Source organism: Pongo abelii, chromosome 16 (genome assembly GCF_028885655.2).
Source record: "Pongo abelii isolate AG06213 chromosome 16, NHGRI_mPonAbe1-v2.0_pri, whole genome shotgun sequence".
Classification (NCBI taxonomy): domain Eukaryota; kingdom Metazoa; phylum Chordata; class Mammalia; order Primates; family Hominidae; genus Pongo; species Pongo abelii.
In genome coordinates, this window is record NC_072001.2 from 48,388,155 (window position 1) to 48,415,125 (window position 26,971).

The 26,971-nt window shown below is 38.8% G+C and overlaps 1 protein-coding gene, 1 long non-coding RNA gene and 1 other non-coding gene across 6 annotated transcripts in view; 1 reads left to right on the top strand and 2 right to left on the bottom strand.

Moving 5' to 3' along the window:
• LOC112129118 (uncharacterized) overlaps positions 1-26,402 on the top strand; it is a 35,409-nt gene extending 9,007 nt beyond the window's left edge. The window contains exon 3 of the long non-coding RNA XR_008513559.1: positions 26,331-26,402. This is a non-coding gene — a long non-coding RNA (uncharacterized LOC112129118). The remainder of the gene's footprint in view (positions 1-26,330) is intronic.
• Positions 1-26,971, bottom strand: part of SLC30A4 (solute carrier family 30 member 4) — a 79,572-nt gene that overhangs the window by 36,070 nt on the left and 16,531 nt on the right. For 3 of the 4 annotated variants that reach the window (XM_054531412.2, XM_054531411.2, XM_024232882.3), the window contains exons 3-7: positions 25,094-25,240; positions 5,340-5,493; positions 3,448-3,649; positions 2,165-2,270; positions 1,242-1,376 (exon numbers count right to left, since the gene is read on the bottom strand). In XM_054531412.2, coding sequence (XP_054387387.1) covers positions 1,242-1,376; positions 2,165-2,270; positions 3,448-3,649; positions 5,340-5,493; positions 25,094-25,240 — 744 coding nt within the window. Of the gene's footprint in view, positions 1-1,241; positions 1,377-2,164; positions 2,271-3,447; positions 3,650-4,278; positions 5,028-5,339; positions 5,494-25,093; positions 25,241-26,971 lie in introns of those variants that run through there. The other variant, XM_054531413.2, reaches the window with a different exon arrangement.
• LOC112129285 (small nucleolar RNA U13) lies at positions 6,192-6,294 on the bottom strand. Its single transcript, XR_002911692.1, has one exon. It is a non-coding gene; the product is annotated as a small nucleolar RNA U13 (small nucleolar RNA).

The window sequence follows — 26,971 nt, forward strand, 5'->3', positions numbered from 1 at the left end:
GATACAGGGAAAAAAAACAGCTGAAATATACTGGGAATATATTTTTATTAGTCTGATTTCTACCCTCTCTAAGCTATTCTGTTAGATAAGTAGGTCAATTTACACATCCTTAATGGCTTCTCATTATTCTAACCTCTCCAGTCTACTCTCAGGTAGAGAAAGAATACCAGACATCAGTTACAAACCTGTCATTAAAATATCTTATGTACATTAAAAGTAAACCTCATGCATGTATTATTTTGATTTAAAAAGCATCAATAGCATCAATCTGTGAAATGACTTGAAGAAATAAAAATGTAAGAATCTAGCTTTTCCTATGTAGAAAAGAGCACGGGAAATATTCTTTCAATTTTTTTTTTTTTTTTTAAGATGGAGTTTCACTCTTGTTGCCCAGGCTGGAGTACAATGGCGCCATCTTGGCTCACTGCAGCCTCTGCGTCCTGAGTGCAAGCAATTCTCCTGCCTCAGCCCCCCGAGTAGCTGGGATTACAGGCACGTGTCACCACAACCAGCTAATTTTTGTATTTTTTAGTAGAGATGGGGTTTCATCATGTTGGCCAGGCTGGTCTTGAACTCCTGACCTCAGGTGATCCACCCACCTTGGCCTCCCAAAGTGTTGGGATTACAGGCGTGAGTCAACGTGCCAGGCCGGGAAATATTTTTTTTTTTCCGAGATGGAGTCTTGCTCTGTCACCCAGAATGGACTGCAGTGGTGCAAGCTTGGCTCACTGCAACCTCCGCTTCATGAGTTCAGGCAATTCTCCTGCCTCAGCCTCCCGAGTAGCTGGGATTACAGGCATGCACCACCACACCTAGCTAATTTTTGTATTTTTAGTAGAGACGGGGTTTCACCATGTTGGCCAGGCTGGTCTCGAACTCCTGACCTCAGGTGATCCACCCGCCTCAGCCTTCCAAAGTGCTAGGATTACAGGTGTGAGCCACCATGCCGGTCGGGAAATATTCTTAACACCTTTAATCTGAAGGTTAAAATCAGTTTGTAATATCTCAAAGAGATAGAAAATTATTGTTCTGGTATCAATACTGACCTGCAACTTACCCTTTAAAGAGCCTTTTGTTTAAGGCTATTAACAAAAGCCTTTGTTTTTTAAAGACAAAGGCTTTTGTCTTAAAACAAATCTTTTCAGCAGAAAAGTATTCCTACACAATTATAAACAGGGATGTTTAGTTTGAAAGGCAGAAGTCCACCAACCCCAGGCCCACATTTACTACCAGCAACATACTTAGCTGTATGTGAACTATGGCAGTAGATTTTCCTGAAGTGAGAGACCAGATATTTAAATCTTCGACTGAATATACATCTTCTATTTTCATCAAGGCTTCTTTGATATAGTCTACATTCAAATGGCTTGGCACACCTATTAGGAATATATAATTTCTAAGTAAAATTTATTTTGGAAATAAAGGAACTTTCACATTACTGATAAGACATTTATCAAAGAAAACAAATGGCTTTGCTAAATTCAGTTTAAACAAATACCTTAAAATATTAATACTTCAAGATAAACCATGTACACATATATTTTTATTAAAAATGTAAGATATATACAAGAGGGTAATACATACTTTAAAAACATATTCATCCTCACTAAAAAGGAATGCCAATCAAACCAGAATGCTTCATTAACAGATAAACTAAGAAAAAAAAAAAGGAAAAAAGAGGAAAAGAAAAGAACATATAATGATAATAAGCCTATTGTTAAGAACTTTTATTTTCATGCTTACACATAATATCAGTAAGGGAAGAATGCAGTAAATACAACAAAGTCACAAGTTAAGTGGGAATTAAGGAATTAATACATAATCTAGAATTGCATTTTTGCCCTAGTGCCACGGTTTATCAGCAACATGACCCTAACCAAACTATGTTATCCCTCTGAACCTCAATTTTCTTATTTGTAAATGGGGATAATTTACCACATTATCTGCCTTACCTACTTTGCTTAGCTATTATAAGTGTCAAATGGGTAAAAGATGGGAGAGTTCATTAATTCTTATATGTTACATACATGTAAGGTACTGTTATATAGCCTAAAAGGTATTAGTAGAAAGCAAAAGACGTAATTCCTATTCAGAATGTCCCCTGACTCCCAATCTGCTTTAGGGAAGTAATAAACTCATAATGAGGATATTAGTGAGATCTTACCTTCTAGTATTATAACTACTGTATCCCATATGATTCGAAATGTTGTAAAAGCCACAAGTAATGAAAATACGTATGTACAGATGGGATCAGCAATCTTGTATTCTGGCTAAAGGGTAATAGATCAAAATTTATGATTAAATAGACAGATATAAAACAGACTACAAAGCAAAGCAGGGAATATGTCCCTTCTTGCTTGATTTTCTTTAGCAGAATTACAGAATACCTTTAAAACTTGGATATTGTAATTGAAAAGCATCTTCACTCTATCCTAGTTTACGTTACTTGCCTCATGGGACCTATTTCCAGAAATGTAATCACTTGTTCTATTGTTCCTTGTGCCGTCTCTAAATCTTCTAGAATATCAGAGCTGGAAAGAATTGTGTGTGTGTGTGTGTGTGTGCGCGCGCGCGTATTTTTAAAGACAAAGTCTTGCTATGTTGCCCAGGTTGGTCTTGAACTCCTGGGCTCAACCGATCCTCCAGCCTCAGCTGGGATTATAGGCACAGCCATTGTACTCAGCTCTGGAAAAAGTTCTAGCAGCCACTAGTCTAAGCCCCTTGTAATAAAGAAGAGGGAACTCAAGTTTAGAGTTAAGGTATTTGCTCTCAAGGTCAAAGCATTGATGGCAGAGCCAAGATTAGAACCCACTCAGATCTCTGGATTTTTAGTCCAGTGCACATTTTACTACCTAGTAATTCAATCATGCGTTTTAAAATTGAGTTATCTGGGCAATCATGGTGGCTCATGCCAGTAATCTCAGCACTATGGGAGGCTGAGGTGGGTGGATCACTTGAGGCCAGGAATTTGAGACCAGCCTGGCCAACATGGCGAAACCTTGTCTCTACCAAAAATACAAAAATTAGCTGGACATGGTGGTGTGTACCTGTAATCCCAGCTACTTGGGAGGCTGGGGCATGACAATCACTTGAGCCTTGGAAGCAGAGGCTGCAGTAAGCCAAGATTGTGCCACTGCACTCCAGCCTGGGCGAGAAAGTGAGACTCTGTCTCAAAAATAAATAAATAAATAAATAAATAAATAAATAAGAAAATTGAATTATCCAGTGAAGGCACTACAAAAGCCAAATAAAGTTACCCTGTGAAGTGATATCATTTTGTTTACTGCTAACAAAAGAACTATAATGATTGTCAATCAAGTAAACTTACATCAATGTAAAATGAATAGAACTGGCATTGGTGTCCAGTATACTGATATGACAATCAGCCTTAGTTTTCATGTTGAAATTAAATACATTTTAAAATAGAAAAATTACCAATCATATTACCTTGAATCGTATGATGTATGCAGCTATTAGCACACCAACACTCTGTACCAAATCTCCCAAAGCATGTACAAATGCAGCTCTCACTGCCAGGCTATCCTGCCCATGGTTATGTTCACACCCAGAACCTCTGGTAGGGGAATTTGAAGGCAGGGAGTGGGAATGGGAGTGATGGTGACCAGACTGGTTCAACAGAAACCCCATTCTGTTAAAAATAAAAGAAAACATTATTATTTTTCCTAATATTGACAAAAACATTTGTCACTAGTCAGACACTAATGAGGTAACATGGAACTCATTTATTTAATAAATTTGGAGCAACTATTATTTATCAGGTACTGTTCTAGGTACTGGGGTCAAAACAGCGATAAAATAGACATATCCCTACCCCCATGGAGCTTATGTTCTAGTAGAGAAGGCAGAGAAGCCAATAAATAAATACATAATGTATAGCCAGGCAATGTGAAATGCTTTGGAGAAACATAAAGCATTGTAAGGGGATGGAGGATGATGGGCAGAGTGGTAAGGGAAGGCCTCTCAGATTTTCTCTGAGCAGATACCTGAAGGAGGTCAGACAGCAAGTGGTGGAAGAGTGTTCTAGGCGGAAGAATAGCAGAACAAAGGCCCTAACATGAAAATGTGCTCCATGTACTTGAAAAAAGAAAGACAGCCACTGTGGGCCAGAATAAAGTAAGCAAAAGTGCTAGTAGATGAGTTGTAGAGGTACACAGAGTCTTACTAACAAGGCTGCAGTAAAAATTTGATTACATTCGGGGACTATTGTGGGGTGGGGGGGAGGGGGGAGGGATAGCATTAGAAGATATACCTAATACTAAATGACGAGTTAATGGGTGCAGCACACCAACATGGCACATGTATACATATGTAACAAACCTGCAAGTTGTGCACATGTACCCTAAAACTTAAAGTATAATAATAATAAAATTTAAAAAAAAATTTGATTTCATTCTAAGTACAAATAGAAGCCACTAGGGCAGGGATTGGTAAACTGTGGCTGGTAGATCATATTTGGCCCACTGATTTTTTTTTTATACATAAAGTTTTATTGGAACACAGCCATGTTCATTTGTTTACATGCTAAGTGTGGCTGCTTTTGTTTTATAACAAACAGTGTTGAGTAGCTTTGAAAGAGAATATATAGATCTCAAAGCTTAAAATATTTACTATCTAGCCTTTTACAGAAAAAAATTGCTGACCTTGGTCTAAATAATTAAATCTGTAACTTCAACTTTATTATTTTTTGTTTGTTTGTTTTAGAGACAGGGTTTTGCTCTGTTGCCCAAGCTGGGGTGCAGTGGCCCAATCACAGCTCAATGCAGTCTTGATCACCTGTGCTCAAGTGACCTTCCCACTTTAGCCTCCCAAGTAGCTGGGACCACAGGCACGAGCCACCGTGCCTGGCTAATTTTTATTTTTAGTAGAGATGAGGTCTCACTATGTTGGCCAGGCTGTCTTGAACTCCAGAGCGCAAGTGAGCTTCCCACCTTGGCCTCCCAAAGTGTTGGGATTATAGGTGTGAACCACTGTATGTGGCCTAACTTCAACTTTCAAAAGTTTCTTCCCTAAAAAGTTTTAAGGGAAAAAAATTGATAGCTTAAGAAAAAAAATCTAGTTAACACAAAAGTATTCTAAAAGTTAAACAACAACAAAAAACTTTGTTCTACTTAAATTCATGATTTTGACTCAATCTCCAATATACCTGGACAAACTAATGAGGAATTTATAATGTCCATAGTGTTTCATTTATCAGAAAAGTTAATGAGTTATATCATTTTTAAAATATCAAAATATCACTGAATATTACTGAATGCATATGCAATAGTCTCTGAGTTCACAGTACTTGAAAATATTAATGTGAAAAAAATAGAGCTTACATTACATTAACTGCAACTCCAACAGCTGCGGTGATGAGCATTATATCTCCATTTATTTCATAGTTCATATGGATAGTTCTTTGCACAGCTTCATATAAGAGGAATCCCATAAGTATATACACCAACAGCACACTAATCATAGCTGACAGAACCTCTAGAGGGAAAAACACATATAACAAATACATTTTCAGCATGGTTACTACACTTCATACCAACTAAATATTATACAGTCTTTTTAATATTCTTTCCTCTAAGGAGATAAAAGCACTCTATTGTTTCTGTCACGTCACTTTTCTTATTTATTTTTTTGAGACAGGGTCTCACTCTGTCACCCAGGCTGGAGTGTAGCGGCCTGATCATGCATGGTTCACTGCAGCCTTGATCTCCCAGGCTCAAGGGATCCTCCCATCTCAGCCTCCAAGTAGCTGGTACTACAGGCACATGCCACCACACCTGGCTAATCATTTTTCTTATTTAAAATGTGTTTGCACTTACAGAAAAAAAAGTGGTTAGCAGCTTGACTGATCTGGATCCTCCACTAATTTACCCTTACCTCTCCCTACCCTCCACTCATCTCTCTCCAGGGTCAAATTATGTATATTTACAGACCATGCACAAGGTAGAAAATGACAAAATGAGAAAAAATATTTGTCACATATGTGATCACAGACTAATTTCTTGATATAAAAAAGTACACTCAAAAGTCAGTAACAGGCAAGGTGTGGTGGCTCATGCCTGTAATCCTCCAACACTTTGGGAGGCTGAGACGGAAGGATCACTTGAGCCCATGAGTTTGAGATCAGCCTAGGCAACATAGTGAGACTCTGTCTCTCTGTTTTTCCCTTCCCTTCATGTCAATGGGTAATGTGCCAACGTTGTAACAAGGTTCCAGGGTGGCACATCTCACACATGTATGTGAACACCTAATTATCAAGCTCATGAACTACAAGAGGATCAAGACTCTATCTCTAAAAAAAATATTAAAAATTAGCTGGACATGGTGGTGAGCGCCTATGGTCCCAGCTACTCAGGAGGCTGAGATGGGAGGATTGTTTAAACCCAGGAGGTTGAGGCTGCAGTGAACCGTATGCTAATGGACTCCAGCCTGGTCTCCAGAGCTGTCTCAAAAAAAAAAAAAAAAATCAATAAGAAAATTCATAGTAAACAGAAATGGCCAAATTCTCAAAATCAGTCATAATAAATGAAATTCAAATAGGAATAAGATTTATTTCCTCCTATTAAATTGGCAAACATTTTTTTAAAAATCGAAAGTTTGATAATAGCCAGAGTTAGCAAGGATCTACTGGTGGAAGTATCAAATAGTATTACCTTTTTGGAGAGCCAATTGGTAAAACTAATCAAAACTTAAAATGTATACATTCCTTGATCTAACAATTGTACTTTTAGGACTCTACCTGATAGAAACACCTGCATGTGTGCAAAGATATCTACAAGGCTTTCACTGTAGCATTGTCTGTAGCATCCAAAAAGGAAAAAAAAAAAAAAACTCTGGAGACATCCTAAATGTCCACCAAAGAGGAACTTCATAAGTTATGATTTATACATATATAGTGGGGATACCACACAACCATTTATTTTTTAGAAAAGGAAAAGAAGAAAAAAATCAAATTGATAATCACAAGAAAGTATTACATTTGGGAAGTGGTACTAGAAGTTTAGGGGATTTATTTTTCACCGTATTATTTTTGGTAATATTTAAAGTGTTTTAAGTTTTTACCATAAATGCATATTACCTTTAGACTAAAAAAATTTTCTTAAGGCATGCAAATATTCATGCCTTCATGAAGGCTATTAATTAAACGTTGTGTATAATAGCAAATTATTGGAAACAACCAAAAAAGTGATTAGTAAGGACCTTGTAATGTGGAATACCATGCGTGTATAAAGAAGAAAAGAGCTTATTCTGGTAAGGAATAATGCCCAAGACATAGTGTTATGTGAAAAAAAGCAAAGTACACAACTGTGTATGATACATTACCATTTGTATAAAAAAAAGAAAAAAGAATATATAAATAATCACCTGTAAATGCAATTTCCAGAAGGATTATACAAAATACAAAAAACTGGTTATCTTGGGTGAGGAGAATTGGTGGCTGGGAGACAGGGATGACCTTGCCCTATACATGCTTTTGTACCATTTGAATTTTCTACTATGTAAATACAAGGCAAAATAATTTTGTATCTTTTCAAAATAACAAAAAGAGCAATGTGAGGTACATTTAAAAACAGTAAGGCCAGACGCGGTGGCTTATGCCTGTAATCCCAGCACTTTGGGAGACCAAGGCGGGCGGATCACCTGAGGTCAGGATTTCAAGACCAGCCTGACCAACATGGCAAAAGCCCGTCTCTACTAAAAATACAAAAATTAGCTGGGCATGGTGGTGGGTGCCTGTAATCCCAACTCCTTGGGAGGCTGAGGCAGAAGAATCGCTTGAACTCAGGAGGAGGAGGTTGCAGTGAGCCAAGATCACACCATTGCACTTCAGCCTGGGTGAAAATTAACATTATTATATGAAACACGCGTTAACCCTCAAACAATAAAAGGAAGAAAATAATTTAAGGAATATTTTTCCTTTAGAGAAACCTGACACTAATCCTGTGAGTGTTAATAGGTAAAATAATCTGGAAAACTGTTATGTGGAACAACTCATTGCTCAAAAGTTGGTTAAGTATATTGGACTCTGACACATTTTCATTCCAATTTATAAATTATAACACACAAAAAAATCTAGCAATTATAGGCTATTTCCTGAAGACACTTAATGTAGTTAAAACTCCTATAAAAACCACTGGGCACGGTGGCTCATGCCTGTAGTCCCAGCACTTTGGGAGGCCGAGGCGGGCGGATCACAAGGTCAGGAGTTCGAGACCAGCCTGGCCAATATGGTGAAACACTATCTCTACTAAAAGTACAAAAATTAGCTGGGCGTGGTGGTGGGCGCCTGTAGCCCCAGCTACTCAGGAGGCTGAGGCAGGAGAATTGCTTGAACCTGGGAGGGCGGAGATTGCAGTGAGCTGAGATTATGCCACTGCACCCCAGCCTGGCCGACAGAGTGAGACTCTGTCTCAAAAACAAAAACAAAAAAACCACTCCTATAAAAACCTGTGCATCAACAGAACAGATATAAGAATAAAACAAAAACATACCATTTCTATTCAAAAACCATGGAACACCTATTTCTAACATACAGATAATCATACTTTGAAAGAGATATATTAATATATTTTTAAAAGAGATATAAGCCGAAAAAGAGAAAAGACCAAATGAAACATACAAAGCTATGGAGAGACCTCTATATTAAGTACAGACTATACACTCTTTGAGGATATGGTCCAAGTCTTATTCCATGTCATATTTACTGTAGTACTTAGGAGAGTAGTTCACATTGATAGCAGGTATTCAAATATTTATGGATGATTTTGTAGAATGAAATTAGTCAAGGGTTAAGCAAGGGAAGATGATAAAAGGCTATACAATTAAGAAAATGAAGCTAAATATGAATAATAGGTTATTACTTAATCCCCCAAAAAACAAAAAGTAAATAAGTTAAAAGAGAAGGTGTAAGCCAAATAACAAAAACACAAGAGATTTCTTGTCAAAGTTATAACTGCTGATGGTGAAGTACACATATAAAAATAAAGAGGCCGGGTGCGGTAGCTCATACCTGTAATCCTAGCACTTTGGGAGGCCGAGGTGGGCGGATCACCTGAGGTCAGGAGTTCAAGACCAGCCTGGCCAACATGGCAAAACCCCATCTCTACTAAAAGTACAAAAATTAGCTGGGCATGGTGGCAGCCACCTGTAATCCCAGCTACTCAGGAGGCTGAGGCATAAGAATTGCTTAAACCTGGGAGGTGGAGGTTGCAGTGAGCTGAGATCACACCACTGCACACCAGCCTGGGTGGCAGAGTGAGACTCTGTCTCAAAAAAACAAAAACAAAAACAAAAACAACAACAACAACAACAAAAAAAACTGTAAAGAAGAAATAATTTAAAAAATTTGAAACTGTAGAATCTCATGTGCTTGTGGTAGCCTCCTACCACCAGGAGAACTTTAACCAAGTACCAAGGCTGAAGCTAGCAGTTAGCTCACCAGTTTTTAAGGTGCCCTAATCAAACTTTTAATATAAAAATTATAAAGCATGTGGTGGCTCATACCTGTAATCCCTGCTACTTGGGAAGCTGAAGGGGGAGGATCACTTGAGGTCAAGAGTTCAAGACCAGCCTGAGCAACATAGTGAGACCCTGTCTCTCCCCCCAAAATTGGCCAGGTGTGGTGGTGTATGCCTGTTGTCCAAGCTACTTGGGAGGCTGAGGCGGGAGGATCACTTGGAGTTTGAGGCTGCAGTAAGCTACGATAGTGCCACTACACTCCAGCCAGAGTGAGAGTGAGACCCCTGTCTCTCAAAAAAAAAAAAAATTACAAAGCAATACACTTTACACTTATAAAGATTCATAGCCACATAAGTTAATGACACAGAGATGTGCTTGGTTATGAAAACTTAAAACTCATAATTAAAAATTACTTCAAAACCCCTTATATAATTAGGTTGTCTATACTTTCCAGTTTTTCTGGGATAGTCCTAGTTTATGTTTGCTGTTCTGGCATAATTATGAATAGTGCCCCGTTTCACTCTCAAAACTGTTCTGGTTTGGATGATAAATTATAGTTACCCTAGTAGGTCTGTCAGATATAATATTGGATGCCCAGTTAAATTTGTATTTCACACAACAAATAATTTTTTAGTGTAAGTATGTCCTACGCAGTATTTCAGATATATTAGGCATCCTATGAGTATGCTAAATCTGGCAAATCCTACACTCCAGTGATTTTACTAAACCACTTAAAAATCACCTTTTTGTGAATTCTCAAATAAGGCAAACCTACATTCAAGATAAAGTGAAATGAAAGTCAAACACAGCGCATGAACAGAGCTCCTTGGCAGAAGGACTCCCACCCTTACAAGGCCCACTATATTCTGGCAGCCTGCAGCTGAAAAGTCAGTTCTCTATGCCACAGTTTTCACTCACATGAGAAGGATAAGAGATTCTAATACCTGCCTACAGTTAACAGTAATGGAATTCAGCTGATTTCTAGAAACTCCCAAAATGGCATATTAAGATACTGCTATCAATGATATACCTTTTCTAGTCATTAATAAGGAATGTGCCTCATTAATAAGGAATGTGGTTCCCTTGGTGAAAAGCAAAGACACTAGTCTGTTATCTTTTATTCTAATCACCTGCCAAAATGTCTCCTGGGATAGAGTAGTCATAAATGCAAAAGGGAAAAAATGTAAACTTTTAAGTAGATTTTTAGGGCTGAGATTTATAATTGGAAGTATAAAGCAAAGAATACTAGCTAACTAAAAATTCTAAGAGCAGAAATATAATCATTTATTCTGATAAAACAAAAAGCTCTTTCATTTGAATATATTAAGCTTTGGTGAAATACCATAAATAGGACTAACTTAGGGTTTAAAAATTTTTCCTTCATAATATTCTTAACATGATGGAATGCAGATAAAAACAGGCAAGATTCCGCTCCCTCCCACTCCCCCATTTAAGAGAGAGGGAAGCTTTCAATCAACAACCAAATTATGACCTGCTCCAATTTTCTCATTCTTGTTCTGGGTTGGTCTTCAGTCACATAACTTACAATAAAGTTTTCCAAGACAAAAGGAGTACATTTCGGATGACTATTTCATTTTCTTAAAAGAGACTCGGGAACTTTCACAATTAAAATTCTGGATTTCTGTGAAAGCTACCACCCCATTAGCTTTAGGTAAATTCGTTTTTTTAAATAGAGACAGGGTATCACTATGTTGGCCAGGTTGGTCTTAAACTCCTTGCCTCAAGCAGTCCTCTCACCTCAGCCACTTTAGGTGAACTTGAATGGTCATCTTTCAATCAAAATAGAAATTTAGCATTTAAAAGTCTTGAAAAATGGCCGGGTGTGGTAGCTCATGCCTATAATCCCTGTACTTTGGGAGGCTGAGGAGGACAGATTGCTTGAGCTCAGGAGTTTGAGACCAGCCTGGGAAACATGGTGAAATCCCGTCTCCGAAAAAATAAATAAATAAATAAATAGGTGTGGTAGCACATGCCTATAGTTCTAGCTACTCGGGAGGCTGAGGTGGAAGGATAGCTTGAGCACAGGAGGTCAAGACTGTAGTGAGCCTTGATCATGCCACTGCACTTCGGCCTGGGCAACAGAGCAAGTCTCTGTCTCAGAAAAAAAAGATTTTTATGAAAATACTACAAAACCATTAATATAGTTTTGTTTTGTTTCTCTCTGTCACCCAGGCTGAAGTGCAGTGGCACAATCTCAGCTCACTGCAACCTCCACCTCCCAGGTTCAAGAAATTCTCCTACCTCGGCCTCCCGAGTAGCTGGAATTACAGGCACACGTCACCATGCTCGGCTAATTTTTTTGGTATTTTTAGTAGAGACGGGGTTTCACCATGTTGGCCAGGGTAATTTCAAATTCCTGACCTCAGGTGATATGCCCGTATCAGCCTCCCAAACTGCTGGGATTACAGGCGTCAGCCACCACACCCGGCCTAATATAGTTTTTAAAATATATTTTGCCAGCTAAGTCTACACATACATAATTAAATCACTCCACTTGGCTGAACTGGAGCATGAGAGGAGGGAGTAAGATGAGTTAATATGTGTATTTGCTACAAGATCACGGGTCTTTTCATTCGGCTGAAATACAAACAAATGTTTATAGTCAATGATCTAATAAAAACTAAAATACGCCCTGAATTTCATATATAGAGAATAAACAGTTTGAATGGCTAATAAATGCTAAAAGAAAAAATTAAATAGGAGAAAACATAGATGATTATCAAGTTTTAATAGTACTATATGAAAATTGTTTACTGCATATTTTAAAACATCAATAAATTGCCAAAACTAGGAGTTTTCAAGGTTCACATGAAAAACACTGGCTTCCTTCTCTGTCATCCTGTTATTTTCCATCAAGTACCTTATTCTTTCTCTTCCTAGGATTTATTACAATTTATTATTATTTTTATGTTTGTATACATATGTACTACCTATTTCCCCACCTATACTATTATTCATTCATTCAACAAGTAACTATGAGGCACTATAACAATTTGCTTCAACTATGTAAACCACACACAACCCAAGCATATTTATTTTCATGGGTGTTGTATAAATGTACTGGCCTACCATAACTGTTAACTTTGCTAATGCTGTGATGCCAATAATGAGTATTGTTCACTCGACAAAACTCAGTTATAGTTTCACTTAAACTATGTAACACTTGTCTTTCCATTGCTTAAAAAAACTATATATAGCAAACATCTGAAGACAGGTTTCAGAGGTCTCTAAAAATGAACAGGGAAGGAGAGTGAGCTATATTCTCTCTTCTAATTCCTTTTGTGCTATTTTTTTTTCTACCTTCTTCCAATAGAGGATAGGAAGGAAACAGAAGGAAAAAGAGTGGGCTATATTGGATTTGCCTAGGACTTCTAAACTAGTACACGTTGAGCACCCCTAATGAGAAAATTCAAAATTTGAAATGCTCCAAAATTTGAAACTTTTTGAGCACGAATATGATGCTCAAAGGGGCATTTCAGATTTTGGATTAAGGATGTTCAACCTGTATTTGTATTTCAACTCAGGCTAAAGACATCATAGAGGATTTTCAGTGGCCCACTGTCACCACCAGAATGGCAAGCTAAACTCCAAAGTTTGTCTTTCGATCTCCCCTTCCATTATAAATAATCTACTTCTGCTTATTGCTCCCCCTACAACACACCCAAGATGCCTACTACTCTCAAGCTTATGTCTAGCTATCCAGCGTGGACTACCTCACTCATGTCTTCTTTCAGCCTCAATAAAAACTCCCATCCCTAGGAAGTTCTAGGAATTTATTCTTTTCCTATAGATGTTTATTTGGTGTGATTAAATTCTCACTAAGATGTGAATAATTAATAGGCATAACTTTTGTCAGTGGTGGGAGGAAGTTGTCAAAATGAATCTCTAACTAGGAGATTATAGGTTTTTTTGGCTGTGTGTTTGTGGGAAGACTTTTTAGCTGAATAGTTTTCTATCCCTAGAGCAAGAGCGGATAAAAAAATGTCAACTATATGGAATTAGCATTGTAACCAGGTACCTAACCCAGGACAATCCATCATCTAGCCAGCTCTGCCAGGGTTTCTGCTCAGTAAAACTACATATCATTAGGAAAGACATCTATCCTATACTGTCACTTAGCCATAAGCCTAGGCTGATTTTTTTTTTTTTTTTTTTTTTTTTGAGACGGAGTCTCACTCTGTCACTCAGGCTGTAGTGCAGTGGCACCATCTCAGCTCACTGCAACTTCCGCTTCCTGAGTTCAAGCGATTCTCCTGCCTTAGCCTCCCGAGTAGCTGGGACTATAGGCACCCGCCACCGTGCCTGGCTAATTTTTTTGTATTTTTAGTAGAGACGGGGTTTCACCATGTTAGCCAGGATGGTCTCAATCTTCTGACCTCGTGATCTGCCCACCTTGGCCTCTCAGAGTGCTGGGATTACAAGAGTGAGCCTCTGTGTCCGGCCCAGGCTGCTGATTTTTATTACCATAGTGCAAATCTTGCTTTTTATTTCAAATACAACAACTCTGCTTACTACAGTCCTTTCACATGAGCATTATCTTTATCTAATTCGCACAACCTCTTCAGCCCACCGTCTGGAAGAAAAACCATATAAATATAGTCAATTACTTTCACCAGAAGGACAGAAGGATAGAAGGATAGAGGCAGAAAGCAAGCAAGTGGGTGGAGCCTGTTCTCTTTAGAATGGCATTTCCTCTTTGTCTGGAAGAGAATGCTGTTCCTCCTGAGAACTTGTGGGATTTCTCCTACAGTGTGGTTTCATTACATTCAAAATTGTATTACCTTCCAGAATAAGATAGCATGCCCACAATCAAATAAATCCAGGCATTTAAAAATAACTCGCATATGGCCCCTACCCTGCTCTCCATCTTCCTACAAAAAGCTGATTGTAGTTCATTATAAAACAACAATGAAAGAAAACAGATGAAAAATAAAAACCTGAATGATTTTATATAATCTATGGTCTCACATGAAGGAAAAGTAGCAACAGAACAGAACTGACTCCTGGAATAGCCACTGTATCCCACAAATCTAAGACTACCCTTCTTTCACCTTGACTGATTTTTGCTAAAATGAACTGTTATATTGCAAATAAATTACCAAAGACTTATGAGTTTAAAGAGCATGTCTTGAAAAACTGTTATTTAATCATCTTTTTTCCTACTATTTAGCTAAGAATTCTGATTGGGGGAGAAGAACAGTAGGCCATTTTGGAGCATGGAGCATCTTGAGAGATATGAAAAATCTGGGTAAGATGATATACATGCAGGTAGAAGAGGGAAGGAAAAACAGAAGGCTGAAACTAACTTTTATTGGGAATTTACTCTATGCCAGAACCATGTTAGGTACTTTATTTTCCTTACCACATTATTTACTTTTCACAATTCTGCAATACAAATATTATTCCTAGTTTACAGAAGAAGAAACTTCTAGTTCAAGAGAGTAACTTACTCTCCAAAAGGTCATATAGATGGATCTCAGATTTGAACAAAAGATGATTTAGCCACAAAGTTCTAAGTGGTAAGAACTAAAGCAAACAAATAGGATCAGCCCCTCACTGAGATAAGGAAGAAAAAATTCCCTTCTGACAAATTTCTTTCTATACCCAAAAGGGACCTTAAGTCAGGTGTACAACCAGTACAACAGTACTATCCAGCTATGTTAAGGATCTATCTATCTATCTATCTATCTATCTATCTATCTATCTATCTATCTATCTATATGTTTTTGTTTTATTTTTATTTTTTTATTTTTTTTGAGACGGAGTTTCACTCTTGTTGCCCAGGATGGAATGCAATGGCACCATCTTGGCTCACCACAACCTCTGCCTCCCAGGTTCAAGTGATTTTCCTGCCTCAGCCTCCCAAGTAGCTGGGATTATAGGCAGCCGCCAACACGCCCAGGTAATGTTTTGTATTTTTAGTAGAGATGGGGTTTCACCATGTTGGCCAGGCTAGTCTTGAACTTTTGACCTCAGGCGATCCACCGTTCTCGGCCTCCCAAAGTGCTGGGATTACAGGCGTGAGTATTTTTATAGGCTATCCTGTGAACATGGCCACAGTTTTAGAATTATAGAAAAATGTGGCCCGGTGCAGTGGCTCACGCCTGTAATCCCAGCACTTTGGGAGGCCAAGGCAGGCGGATCACGAGGTCAGGAGATTGAGACCATCCTGGCTAACATGGTGAAACCCCGCCTCTACTAAAAATACAAAAAAATTAGCCGGGCGTGGTGGTGGGTGCCTGTAGTCCCAGCTACTCAGGAGGCTGAGGCAGGAGAATGGCGTGAACCCGGGAGGCGGAGCTTGCAGTGAGCCAAGATCGTGCCACTGCACTCCAGCCTGGGTGACAGAGCGAAACTCCATCTCAAAAAAAAAAAAAAAAAAAAAAAGAATTACGGAAAAATGTTTTCAAGTTCCAAATATTTAGTCCCAAATTACAAAAACACCACTACTCCGAGTTTGGCAACTAGTTTCATTTACTCCCAAAACAAATGATTTAAGGATTATGCATTGTTCTAAATTGTCTGTTCCACAGCTTTCATGCCCTTATTTATTCAGCCTGAATATGCAAATTTATGTTTTTGTCTTGTTTTAGACAGAGTCTTGCTCTGTCCCCTAAGCTGGAGGGCAGTGGCGTGCACATAGCTCACTGCAGCCCTGACCTCCTGGGCTCAAGTGATCCTCGTGCCTCAGCCTCCTGAGTAGCTGAGACTATAGGTGCATGCCACCATGGCTGACTAATTTTTAAAAAAGTTTTTGTAAAGATAGGGGTCTCGCTTTGTTGCCCAGGCTGGTCTCAAACTCAAGGGCTCAAGCAAACTTCCTACTATGGCCTCGCAAAATGCTGTGATTATAGGAGTGAGCCACCATGCCTATCCAACAATTAGTGCCAGACACAGAGAGTTTAATATTACCTGTTCTTGTCCCTATTTAACTCATCATCTAGGAGACAGAGTTTCATAAAAATAGCTATAAAAGATGTGATAAATGCTGCTAACCACATATAAATTATTATGAGAACATGAAATAAACTTAGAGGATGATACTACTAATATCTAACTATCATTCACAGACACAAATCCTTTTTTTAAAAAAATCCAAACTCATAAATAAATCAAACACGGGTGATTTCATTGTAAAAACAATTGTTCATTATATATTATATATTAGTGACTTTTTACTTTTTTTTTTTTTTTTTTGAGACGGAGTCTCGCTCTTGTTGCCCAGGCTGGAGTGCGATGGCACGATCTCAGCTCACCGCAACCTCCACCTCCCGGGTTCAAGCGATTTTTCTGCCTCAGCCTCCTGAGTAGCTGGGATTACAAGCATGTGCCACATGTATTTTTAGTTGAGATGGGGTTTCTCCATGTTGGTCAGGCTGGTCTCGAACTCCAACCTCAGGTGCTCTGCTCGCCTTGGCCTCCCAAAGTGCTGGGATTACAGGCGTGAGCCACCATGCCCAGCCTGGGTCTTGCTCTGTCACCCAGGCTAGAGTGCAGCGGCCCAAACATGGCTCACTGCAGCCTCAACCTCCTGGACCCAAGCAATCTTCCTATCTTAGCCTCCCAAGTAGCTGGGACCACAGGCGTGTGCCACCACATCTGCTAATTTTTCTTTTTATAGAGACGGGATCTCCCTATGTTGCCCAGGCTGGTCTCCAACTCCTGGGCTCAAGTGATCCTCCTGTCTTGGCCTCCCAAAGTGCTGGGATTAGAGGTATGAGCCACAGTGCCTGGACTATTAGTGACTTTAAAAGGTTCCATTCATCAGGCCTGGTGCAGTGGCTTATGGTTGTAATCTCATCACTTTGGGAGACTGAGATGGAAGGATAGCTTGAAGCTAGGAGTTCAGGACCAGCCTGGGCAACAAAGCAAGACCATGTCTGTACAAAAAATTAAAAAATTAGCTGGGTATGGTGGTATGTGCATGCAGTCCTAGCTACTCTGGAGGCTGTGAGGGTAAGATTTCCGGAACTCAGGAGTTCGAGGGTGCAGTGAGCTATGATGGTGTCATTGTATTCCAGCCTGGAAAACAGAACAAGACCCTGTCTCAAAAAAAAAAAAAAAGACTCCATTCATCTAAAGATAATTTACACACGAATTTCAGAAATACATCTGCCTGTTTGTCTACTATCAGTTTCTATACACCTTCACATGTGTAATATACTTTTATTGAATACTACTAGATAATCCAAATTCGATACATGTATCAGCTATAATTTGACATAAACCACAATATTATAAGTAAATATTAAAAACTCTTTATTACAGAAGGAGAAGCAAAGGCACAGTAAAACTATTTACCCTAGATCAACAGGACAAAAGAACACCTGAAATTAATTTTCATTTCCTCATTTAATATTTTATTCAATAAAAGCTAATCCTTTTAGAAGGTCATGGACTCACCGGGCATGGTGGCTCACACCTATAATCTCAGCACTTTGGGAGGCTGAGGTGGGCGGATCACAAGGTCAGGAGTTCGAGACCAGCATGGCCAATATGGTGAAACTCCGTCTCTACTAAAATACAAAAATTAGCTGGGCATGGTGGTGGGCGCCTGTAGTCCCAGCTACTCGAGAGGCTGAGGCAGGAGAATCGCTTCAATCTGGGAGGCACAGGTTGCAGTGAGCCAAGATCGAGCCACTGCACTCCAGCCTGGGTGACAGAGGGAGACTCCATTTCAAAAAAAAAAAAAAAAAAAGTCATGAACTCAAAAAAAAACAAAAAAACAAACAGGCTGTGCATGGTGGCTCGCGCCTGTAATCTCAACACTTTGGGAGGTGGGAGGCCGAGGTGGGCAGATCACCTGAGGTCAGGAGTTTGAGACCAGCTCGACCAACATGGAGAAATCCCATCTCTACTAAAAAGACAAAATTAGCCGGGCGTGGTAGCACATGCCTGTAATCCCAGCTACTTGGGAGGCTTAGACAGGAGAATCGCTTGAACCCAGGAGGCGGAGGTTGCGGTGAGCCAAGATCGTGCCATTGCACTCCAGCCTGGGCAACAAGAGTGGAACTCAGTCTCCAAAAAAAAAAATAAATAAATAAAATAAATAAATAAATAAAAATTTAAAAATAAGAAAAAATAGCTAATCTTTGGGTTACAGAAGAAACAAAAATGATTCCTTCTTCACTCCAGACCATTTGGAGGAGCTGAGAGGGGAAGTAATAGCCTCCAGAGTAACTAAATAGACAGTACTTGATCATGTAAAGCTAATTCTCTATAAGAAAATTCCAGATTCAGTTTAAACTGTACAGAAAGAACTAATGGGAAGAGGAGAAAACTAAAATGTGAATAGCATATAACAACATCACTGTTTTACCATCAAGTAGAATTGCTCCTTCAATTTATTTTATTTCTACCTTTTTAGCAAAACTATTCTCACTTGGGTGAGAACCCATTTTCATTGTTACTTCAAAACTATTCATAAGCAAAAATCAGTGTCAAAAATATTTAGTAACTTAAAAGAAATAAAAAGTAAAAGTAGAGATGGACAAGAACTCCTCCTGCTTTCTCCCACTGGGCTCATCGTATTTCTGTTTCGTTACATAAGAGACTAAAACCGACAAACTCTGTTTTATCACTAACACCTAAAAGCAATAAATATGATTTGTTACCATATTATGATAAAATTTAACCAAAAAATTTTAAAGATCGGATATTCTATAGTTTACAGTGACATTTATGTATATATGCCTAAAAGCTACATATAAACCTTGAATTCATTTAAAATTATTTCCAAAGAATAAATGAAGGCTGCTTTAGAAGTGCCAGGCATTTTTCTAATTACTTTACAAATATTAACTCATTTAATATTTGTAATAACTTTATTTAAAAATAGGCACTACTATTAGCTTCCTTTTACAAATAGAAAATGGAGGCACAAAGATGTTAGGTAACTTGCCCAAGGTCAAACTGGTAGGAAGTTAGGGAGCCAGAGCTTGAGCCAAACTATTGGTCTCAGGGTCTGTTCTCTTGACGACTTCTCTTTGTTGCCTCTCATGGGTCCTTGTAAATACCAATCAAAAGTCTACATTCGGCCGGGTATGGTGGCTCACGCCTGTAATCCCAGCACTTTGGGAGGCTGTGGCGGGCGGATCACATGAGGTCAGGAGTTCGAGACTAGCCTGGCCAACATGGTGAAACCCCATCTCTACTAAAAATACAAAAATCAGCTGGGAATGGTGGCACACGTCTATAATCCCAGCTACTTAGGAAGCTGAGGCAGGAGAATCGCTTGAATCCGGGAGGCGGAGGTTGCAATGAGCCGAGATTGTGCCATTGCACTCCAGCCTGGGCAACAAGAGCAAAACTCCATCTCAAAAATAAAAAATAAAAAAAAAAGAAAAGAAAAAAGAAAAAAAGTCTACAATCAATAGTCCATAAATAAATATAAACCAATCTAAAGCCTACAGAGAATGTGATCTTTTAAAGCAGAAAACATCCATATAACAACTAAAATGGCAATTACAGCTAAGCTATGGTTTGATATTTACTATTGTCAGATAGAGTGTAAAATTTCATTCTTCAGTGTAGAAGAAATTTCCAGGAAATCTAATTTTCTGCTTCCTCATGCAGAATCCCAAGACAATATCCTGTGTTCAATTTTTATTCAAAAGGAGCAAGGGAATATTACTTCTATCTCAATAGTTAAGTGGTTGTTCTCCTTTAAGCTCTGACATTTTCAAACCAGAAGCTTCTATGTACTGTTATAAAGTGATCTCCTGGAGGTGGAACTCTATATAGAATCACTGCCTCCAGGTCTAGAGTTGAGTATACAGTATACTGCCTATTGCATAAAAAAGGGTGGTGAGAAGCAGGATATGAACATATATATATGTATTTGCTTATGTTTTCAAAAGGAAGTGCTGGAAAGATAGGCTAGAAACCAATTAAAAGGGTCTACTCTTATGGAATGGTATGGGGAGATGGAGTGGAGGGGAATGAAAGCAAGACTTCTCTGTGTTTTCTTTTAAAAAATAATTTTTGGCCAGGCATGAAGGCTTATCCCTGTAATCCCAGCACTTTGGGAGGCCGAGGCGGGTGGATCACTTGAGCCCGGGAGTTCGAAACCAGCCTGGGAAACAGGCTGTGGAATTTGCAACCAGCCTGGGAAAAAAAACCTCGTCTCTACAAAAAATACAAAAGTTAGCCAGGCATGGTGGTGCATGCCTGTGGTCCCGGTCCCAGTCCCAGCCACTCAAGAGGCCGAGGTGGGAGGACTGCTTGAGCCTAGGAGGTCAAGGCTGCAGGGGGCTGAGATCACGCCACTGCACTCCAGCCTGGGCAACGGAGTGAGACCCACTCTCAAATAAATAAATTAATAAAATAAAATTTGACTTTTGCAACATGTTTTGCATATTTACAAAATAAATCAACAGAGAAAAAACCCATCCCTGTCCCACCCCCCGCATGTCATCAAAACAAAACAAAATTCAACAACAATGGTAACAAACCAAGCTTCTTGTGGGGATTCCCTCTATGAAGTTTTCAGGACCTGAATCTCCAAGTCTGGAATGAGAGATCACAAGAGCTACCCTACTTAAGTGTGTCCAAATGTAAATATATCTCTCCCCATAGAACTTCAAGAGATTACTCTGAAGCAATGGTACTGTGGAACTCAGGGACACCAACTGCTTTGGTTTACAGCTTTATTCATCAAATTCTATGTATCTTTGAATCTTCCTCAAACAAACTAAGTTTCTTCTTCCAAATCTCCACCATTACTTCATAGAGCAGAATAAGTGAAATAAGGTCTATATCTAGATATCCCCTCATAATATTTCAGAATACAAAACAAAAAAAAAGAAGATCCCAAAAGTTTCAGTGTGAAGCTTGAGTACCTTCTTAGCTCTGGAAATACCCATCTATCTATATCTTTAACAATTCCCTCCCTTTCATTTTTTTAGATGACTTTTAAAAATTGACATAAAATTCATGTAACAAAATTCACGATTTTAAAGTGTACAATTCAGTGGTTTTCAGTACATGTACAAGGTTGTGCAGCCATCATCACTACTAATTCCAGAACATGTTCAACACCTCAAAAAGAAATACCATATGCATTAAGTGGTTACTTCTTTCTATTTTTTAAGTTCTATTTTTCTGAGGTTCTTAATAGTAAGGCTTGGCTGGGGGCGGTGGCTCATGCCTATAATCCCAGCACTTTGGGAGGCCGAGGCGGGTGGATCATGAGGACAGGAGATCCAGACCCATCCTGGCCAACATGGTGAAATCCCGTCTCTACTAAAAATACAAAAATTAGCCAGGCATGGCGGCGGGCCCCTGTAATCCCAGCTACTCTGGAGGCTGAGGCAGGAGAATCACTTGAACCCGGGAAGCAGAGGTTGCAGTGAGCCGAGACCACGCCATTGCACTCCAGCCTGGGTGACACAGTGAGACTCCGTCTCAAAAAAAAAAAATAAAATAAATAAATAATAAATTTCAGGAATAATTTTAATTTCAAAGAGCTATTTCTTGAATTTAGTTTTCCAAAACATTTTACTGTTTTATTATTCTGAGCATATTAATAAGATAATTTCAAAACTTTTCTCCTGGTTCTGTTCTTTTCTTTTTCCTTTTTTTTTTTCTGAGACATTGTCTCACTCTGTTGCCCAGGCTGGAGTGCAGTAGCTTGATCTTGGCTCACTACAACCTTCACCTCCCAGGTTCAAGTGATTCTCGTGTCTCAGCCTCCCATGCAGCTGGTATTACAGGTGGGCACCACCATGCCCAGCTAGGTTTTGTATTTTTAGTGGAAACAGGTTTCACCATGTTGGCTAGGCTGGTCTCAAACTCCTGGCTTCAAGTGATCCGCCCACCTTGGCCTTCCAAAGTGATAGGATTATAGGCATGAGTCACCATGCCCAGCTTCTCCTGGTTCTTTAAGTTACCTCTCTTTCCTTTAGGGTTAATTTTTCTGTTAGTTTAGTTTTGGTCACTTTAATTCATGCTGCTGGTTTTTCCCACAGGCTGGAAGATTCTTGGTTGTCTATTCATACTTAGGGCAGAAGGATAGGGAAACTATCCTTTGTAAAAAGGAAATGCTGGAAGGATAAGCCAGAAATGAATTGAAATAATATTTTTTGGTAGAGACAGGGTCTTCCTATGTTGCCCAGGCTGGTCTCGAACTTCTGGGCTCAAGGGATCCTTCTGCTTCAGCCTCCCACAATGCTGGGATTGCAGGCATAAGCCACCATGCCCAGCCTAAAATGGTTATTAATATGGGGTGTAGGGCAGGGCAGAGGACAACTGTATTCCTTTAGGGTGAGTAGGTGGAGAATCAGGATATGAGGTGGTAGAACTCTGAATTCTGGTAAAAGTAAGACTTATTTTGGAGCATCAACTTCCACACTAATTCTTAGTTTTCCTGAACATTTTGTTCAGTTTCTTTCTAGAAGAACTATGTGGTGTTTTACTTGGGGGAAAGTGTAGGCTGCCTGAGTAGAGGTAGGAGTAAGAAGGGAGGTAGGGGCATAGTGACCACTGGGAACGGCTTCCCACTTATTCAATTAATCTTCCCTGTTTTCAGCCCCAATTCTCATTTCTGCTCATCTCTGTCCCTAAGCCTTAAGATCTGTTGGGCTGGTCCAGTTCCTAGTTCAGAGTATGTTCTACATGTTGCTTCTTCGCTTGTTTTCTCCTTCAACCCACTCATATCTACAACTTCCAAAAATTTCTGGAAATGTGTTTACTGGTAACCCAATCATGTAATTCTCTTTGGTGTTTTGGTACCTCTATGTTTTTATTTTAATGGACTCTCAGAGAGACAGGAATCAAATGGTGCTGTCTGGTCTACCTTCTTGGAACTTAGTACTTTTAAGGAAAGGGAAAGATTTGACTTTCTATAGAAAATTCCAGAGACACAATAGGACCAGTCAGTTCTATTGTCTCTTATTTTTACATAGTATTTATTTATGAAGAAGCAAAGTGACTATGCAGAACAAACACTAAGTACTTCTTTAATATTTAATAGAAGTTTCATTATTATGGGTTCTTAACTTATATGTGTAGCATCTTCTGTGTTCTGTTATTGCATGTTTCTGAGGGAGTGTTTCACTGCTTTCATCAGAATTCCAAGGGGTTTATAACCTAAAAGAGTTTAAGAACCACAGGACTATATAAATGTACTCTCTCAAGCAGTGTTAAAAAATTCCCATTCCATGATGATATGTTTACATCTTAGATCTTAACTGCAGGTGTTTAAATCACAAAAAAATTAATGTTTAAAAATAATTTTGAAGCTGTTTAAAAATCCCAAGGCAACCAGTAAACAAATGACTATATCATATGTTGAGAAGCAGTGGAGTAATCCCAGCACTTTGGGAGGCCAAGGTAGGAGGATGGCTTGAGCACAGGAGTTTGACATAAGCCTGGGCAAAGGATGACCCCCTTGTAGGTAGACCCTGTCTCTACAAAAAACACAAAAATTAGCTGAGCATGCTAGTGCACACCTATAGTCCCAGCTACTCGGGAGGCTGAGGTGGAAGGATCACTTGAGCCTGGAAGGTGGAGGTTGCAGTGAGCTGAGATCACACCACTGTACTCCAGCCTGGGCAACAGCGCAAGAAGATCACACCACTGCACTCCAGCCTGGGCAACAGAGTAAGACTCTGTCTTAAAAGCCAAAACGAAAAACAAATTCAAAGAAAATATACGTAAAGAAACAAAAAGTTTACTGCACTCCAGCCTGGGCAACAGAGCAAGACTCTGTCTTAAAAGCAAAAACAAAAAACAAATACAAAGAAAATATAGGTAAAGAAACAAACAAAAAATCTACAGTCTAAGTTTTTTTAGGCTAAAAAATAAAAAAGATGATGAGGAATTGATTGATGTATTAGCCAGGAACATCAGTGTTCCTACAAAATGAAATTATCAGATGTTAACTCTAGTTCTTTGAGGCAAGTTTTGCTGAAGCTACTTAAATGTCAACTTTTGGGTTCTACTTTTGAGTCTGACATCTGGGTAAATGTTACTTCATATAATAGTTCAGGTAATTATTTTATACATATTTTCAAAATAAGCAAAAAATTTAAAAACAGTAAACAGTAAGAAGCAGAGCTGTGTAGATAGCAATGTATGATTTTAACTCTTTATAATTAAACATTAAAATTTATTCAAAACAGGCAAATAAAAATGTGTGCATTTGCAGAATTACGTTGATACAATGGCTGCAGTCAAGTTCAGCCACACAGTATACATTATACATGTGATAGCTCTGCTTAAAATCTAAGCTATGGTAGCTTTGGCTGAAATACCTGAAGTAAAAGAGAGAAGCTAATGCTCATTAATGAGTTAAACCCATGTGGTTTTGCTTTGTTCAATAAACTGAAAGTAAACTTTTTTCTGATGATATCTTCAGGACATAGGGAGCAACCTTTGAAGATTAATGATTATCATATAATTTTATATGTGTAAACTGTTTAGCTGACTAGGCTAAATGTACCCTGGAAAAGATGTTTTTGAATAAATTTTGTTTATCTATTTTCATTTGCTTTGTTCAAACAAGATATCACTGGAACGAGTTCAGTTAATCAGGGTTATAGTTCATTGTGGTTTTACTATAAAATATTATAAAGCAAAAGAAACACCAACTACCTACCTAAGCGATGAAATCCAAAGGTGAATCTTTTGGTTGGTGATTTTGATGATAGCCACAAAGCAAGCAGGGTGAGTATGATGGCGCTTAGGTCAGTTAACATATGAAGTGCATCTGTCATGATTGCTAGGCTATTTGCAATATATCCACCTTAGAGTCACAAGTAGGAGGAAAAAAAGGAACAAGTTAATTTTTTAAAAAAGCAAGTAATCAAACTAGAAATATGCAATATCCTACAAAACATGAACTTCTAACTAAATCTTTATCCCATTACAATTAAATCAAGGTATTCTGAAATTTTATTCAAAATATTAGATATAGGTTCATTTTTCTGGTGAGAATATCCATTTCTTTTTTTCTTTTTCTTTTGAGACAGAGTCTCACTCTGTTGCCCAGGCTGGAGTGCAGTGGTGCAATCTCGGCTCACTGCAACCTCTGCCTTCTGGGTTCAAGTGATTCTTCTGCCTCAGCCTCCTGAGTAGCTGGGACTACAGGCACGCGCCACCACGCTCAGCTAATTTTTGTATTTTTAGTAGAGACAGGGTTTCACCATGTTGGCCAGGCTGTTCTCAAATTCCTGACCTCAAGTGATCCGCTCGCCTCGGCCTCCCAAGTGTTGGGATTATAGGCGTAAGCCAATGTGTCCAGCCAGAATATCCATTTCTAGTAACACATGCTGCAAGGAGTCAATCACCTTTAGAAAGTTAAGAACCACAAGGCAAATATATAAAGAGAGATTTTGTGTCTTGGTACTGAAGCTTTTGCTCAACTTACTAATTCTACTACTAGTGAATTAATAACCATATCTAAATATTACAAAAAAGCGGAAGAAAAGAAGGATGTTCACTTGTTGAGGGGCGTTGGAACATAAAATTAAAGGAAACCTACAAAATGTACATTAGTTCGATATAAAATATGTAAAAATTAACTGATTCACTTAGCAATATATCTGAAGAGGGGTACAAAAGGTAGTATTTAGGATACAATTTTTGTTATCGATTTTCCAGGCATTTAATATATATATTATACATTGTTTCATTGTGTGTCTGTATTGTCCCATAATGGACAACCAATTTTCCTAGCACTATGCATTGAATAAGCTTTCATGTGTATCAGAATCACCTGGAGGGCTTGTTAAACTACAAACTGCTTAACTCTACTCCCAGAATTTCTGATTTGGTAGGTCTGGGATGGGGATGGGGATGGGACCTGAGAATGTATATTGCTAACATGCTCCCAGGTAACGCTGATGCTTCAAGTCTTGGAACCACACTTCGAGAATCACTGTTATAATGTACAGCAGAACTGCATGATCAGGTAAGTGTGCTGAGCTGTGGATCCTCCTCATTCCTGAGCTGGGTGTGTAGAGACAAGAGCAGCAGGAGACTAGGGGCTGATGATTTTTAGTCACATCCATTTACCCCAGAGTGCTCTATACAAATAGCATTTTTATGTATTCCCCAGCATGAAAAAGCTGGAAAGCACTGAGAGAAGGTTGGTGTTAAACAACATGAAGTTTTGGAATCTCAGAAAGTCTGAATGAGTTAATTTTTTTGAGCTTTAGCATACTTATCATTTTATAATGAGGATAATTCCTTAAAGCAACTCTGTCCAATAGAACTTTGAGATGATAGAAATGTTCTGTATCTGAGCTGTCCAATGGTGTAGCCACTAGTCACATGTGGCTTTTCAGCATTTGAAAAATGGCTAGTAAGGTTGGGGCACAGTGGCTTATGCCTATAATCCCAGCTGTTTGGGAGGCCGAGGTGGGAGGACTGCTTGAGCCCAGGAGTCTGAGGCTGCAGTAAGCTATAATGGCACCAGTTCACTCCAACTTGGGTGACAAGAGAGAGACATTGACTAAAAAAAGAAGAAAAATGG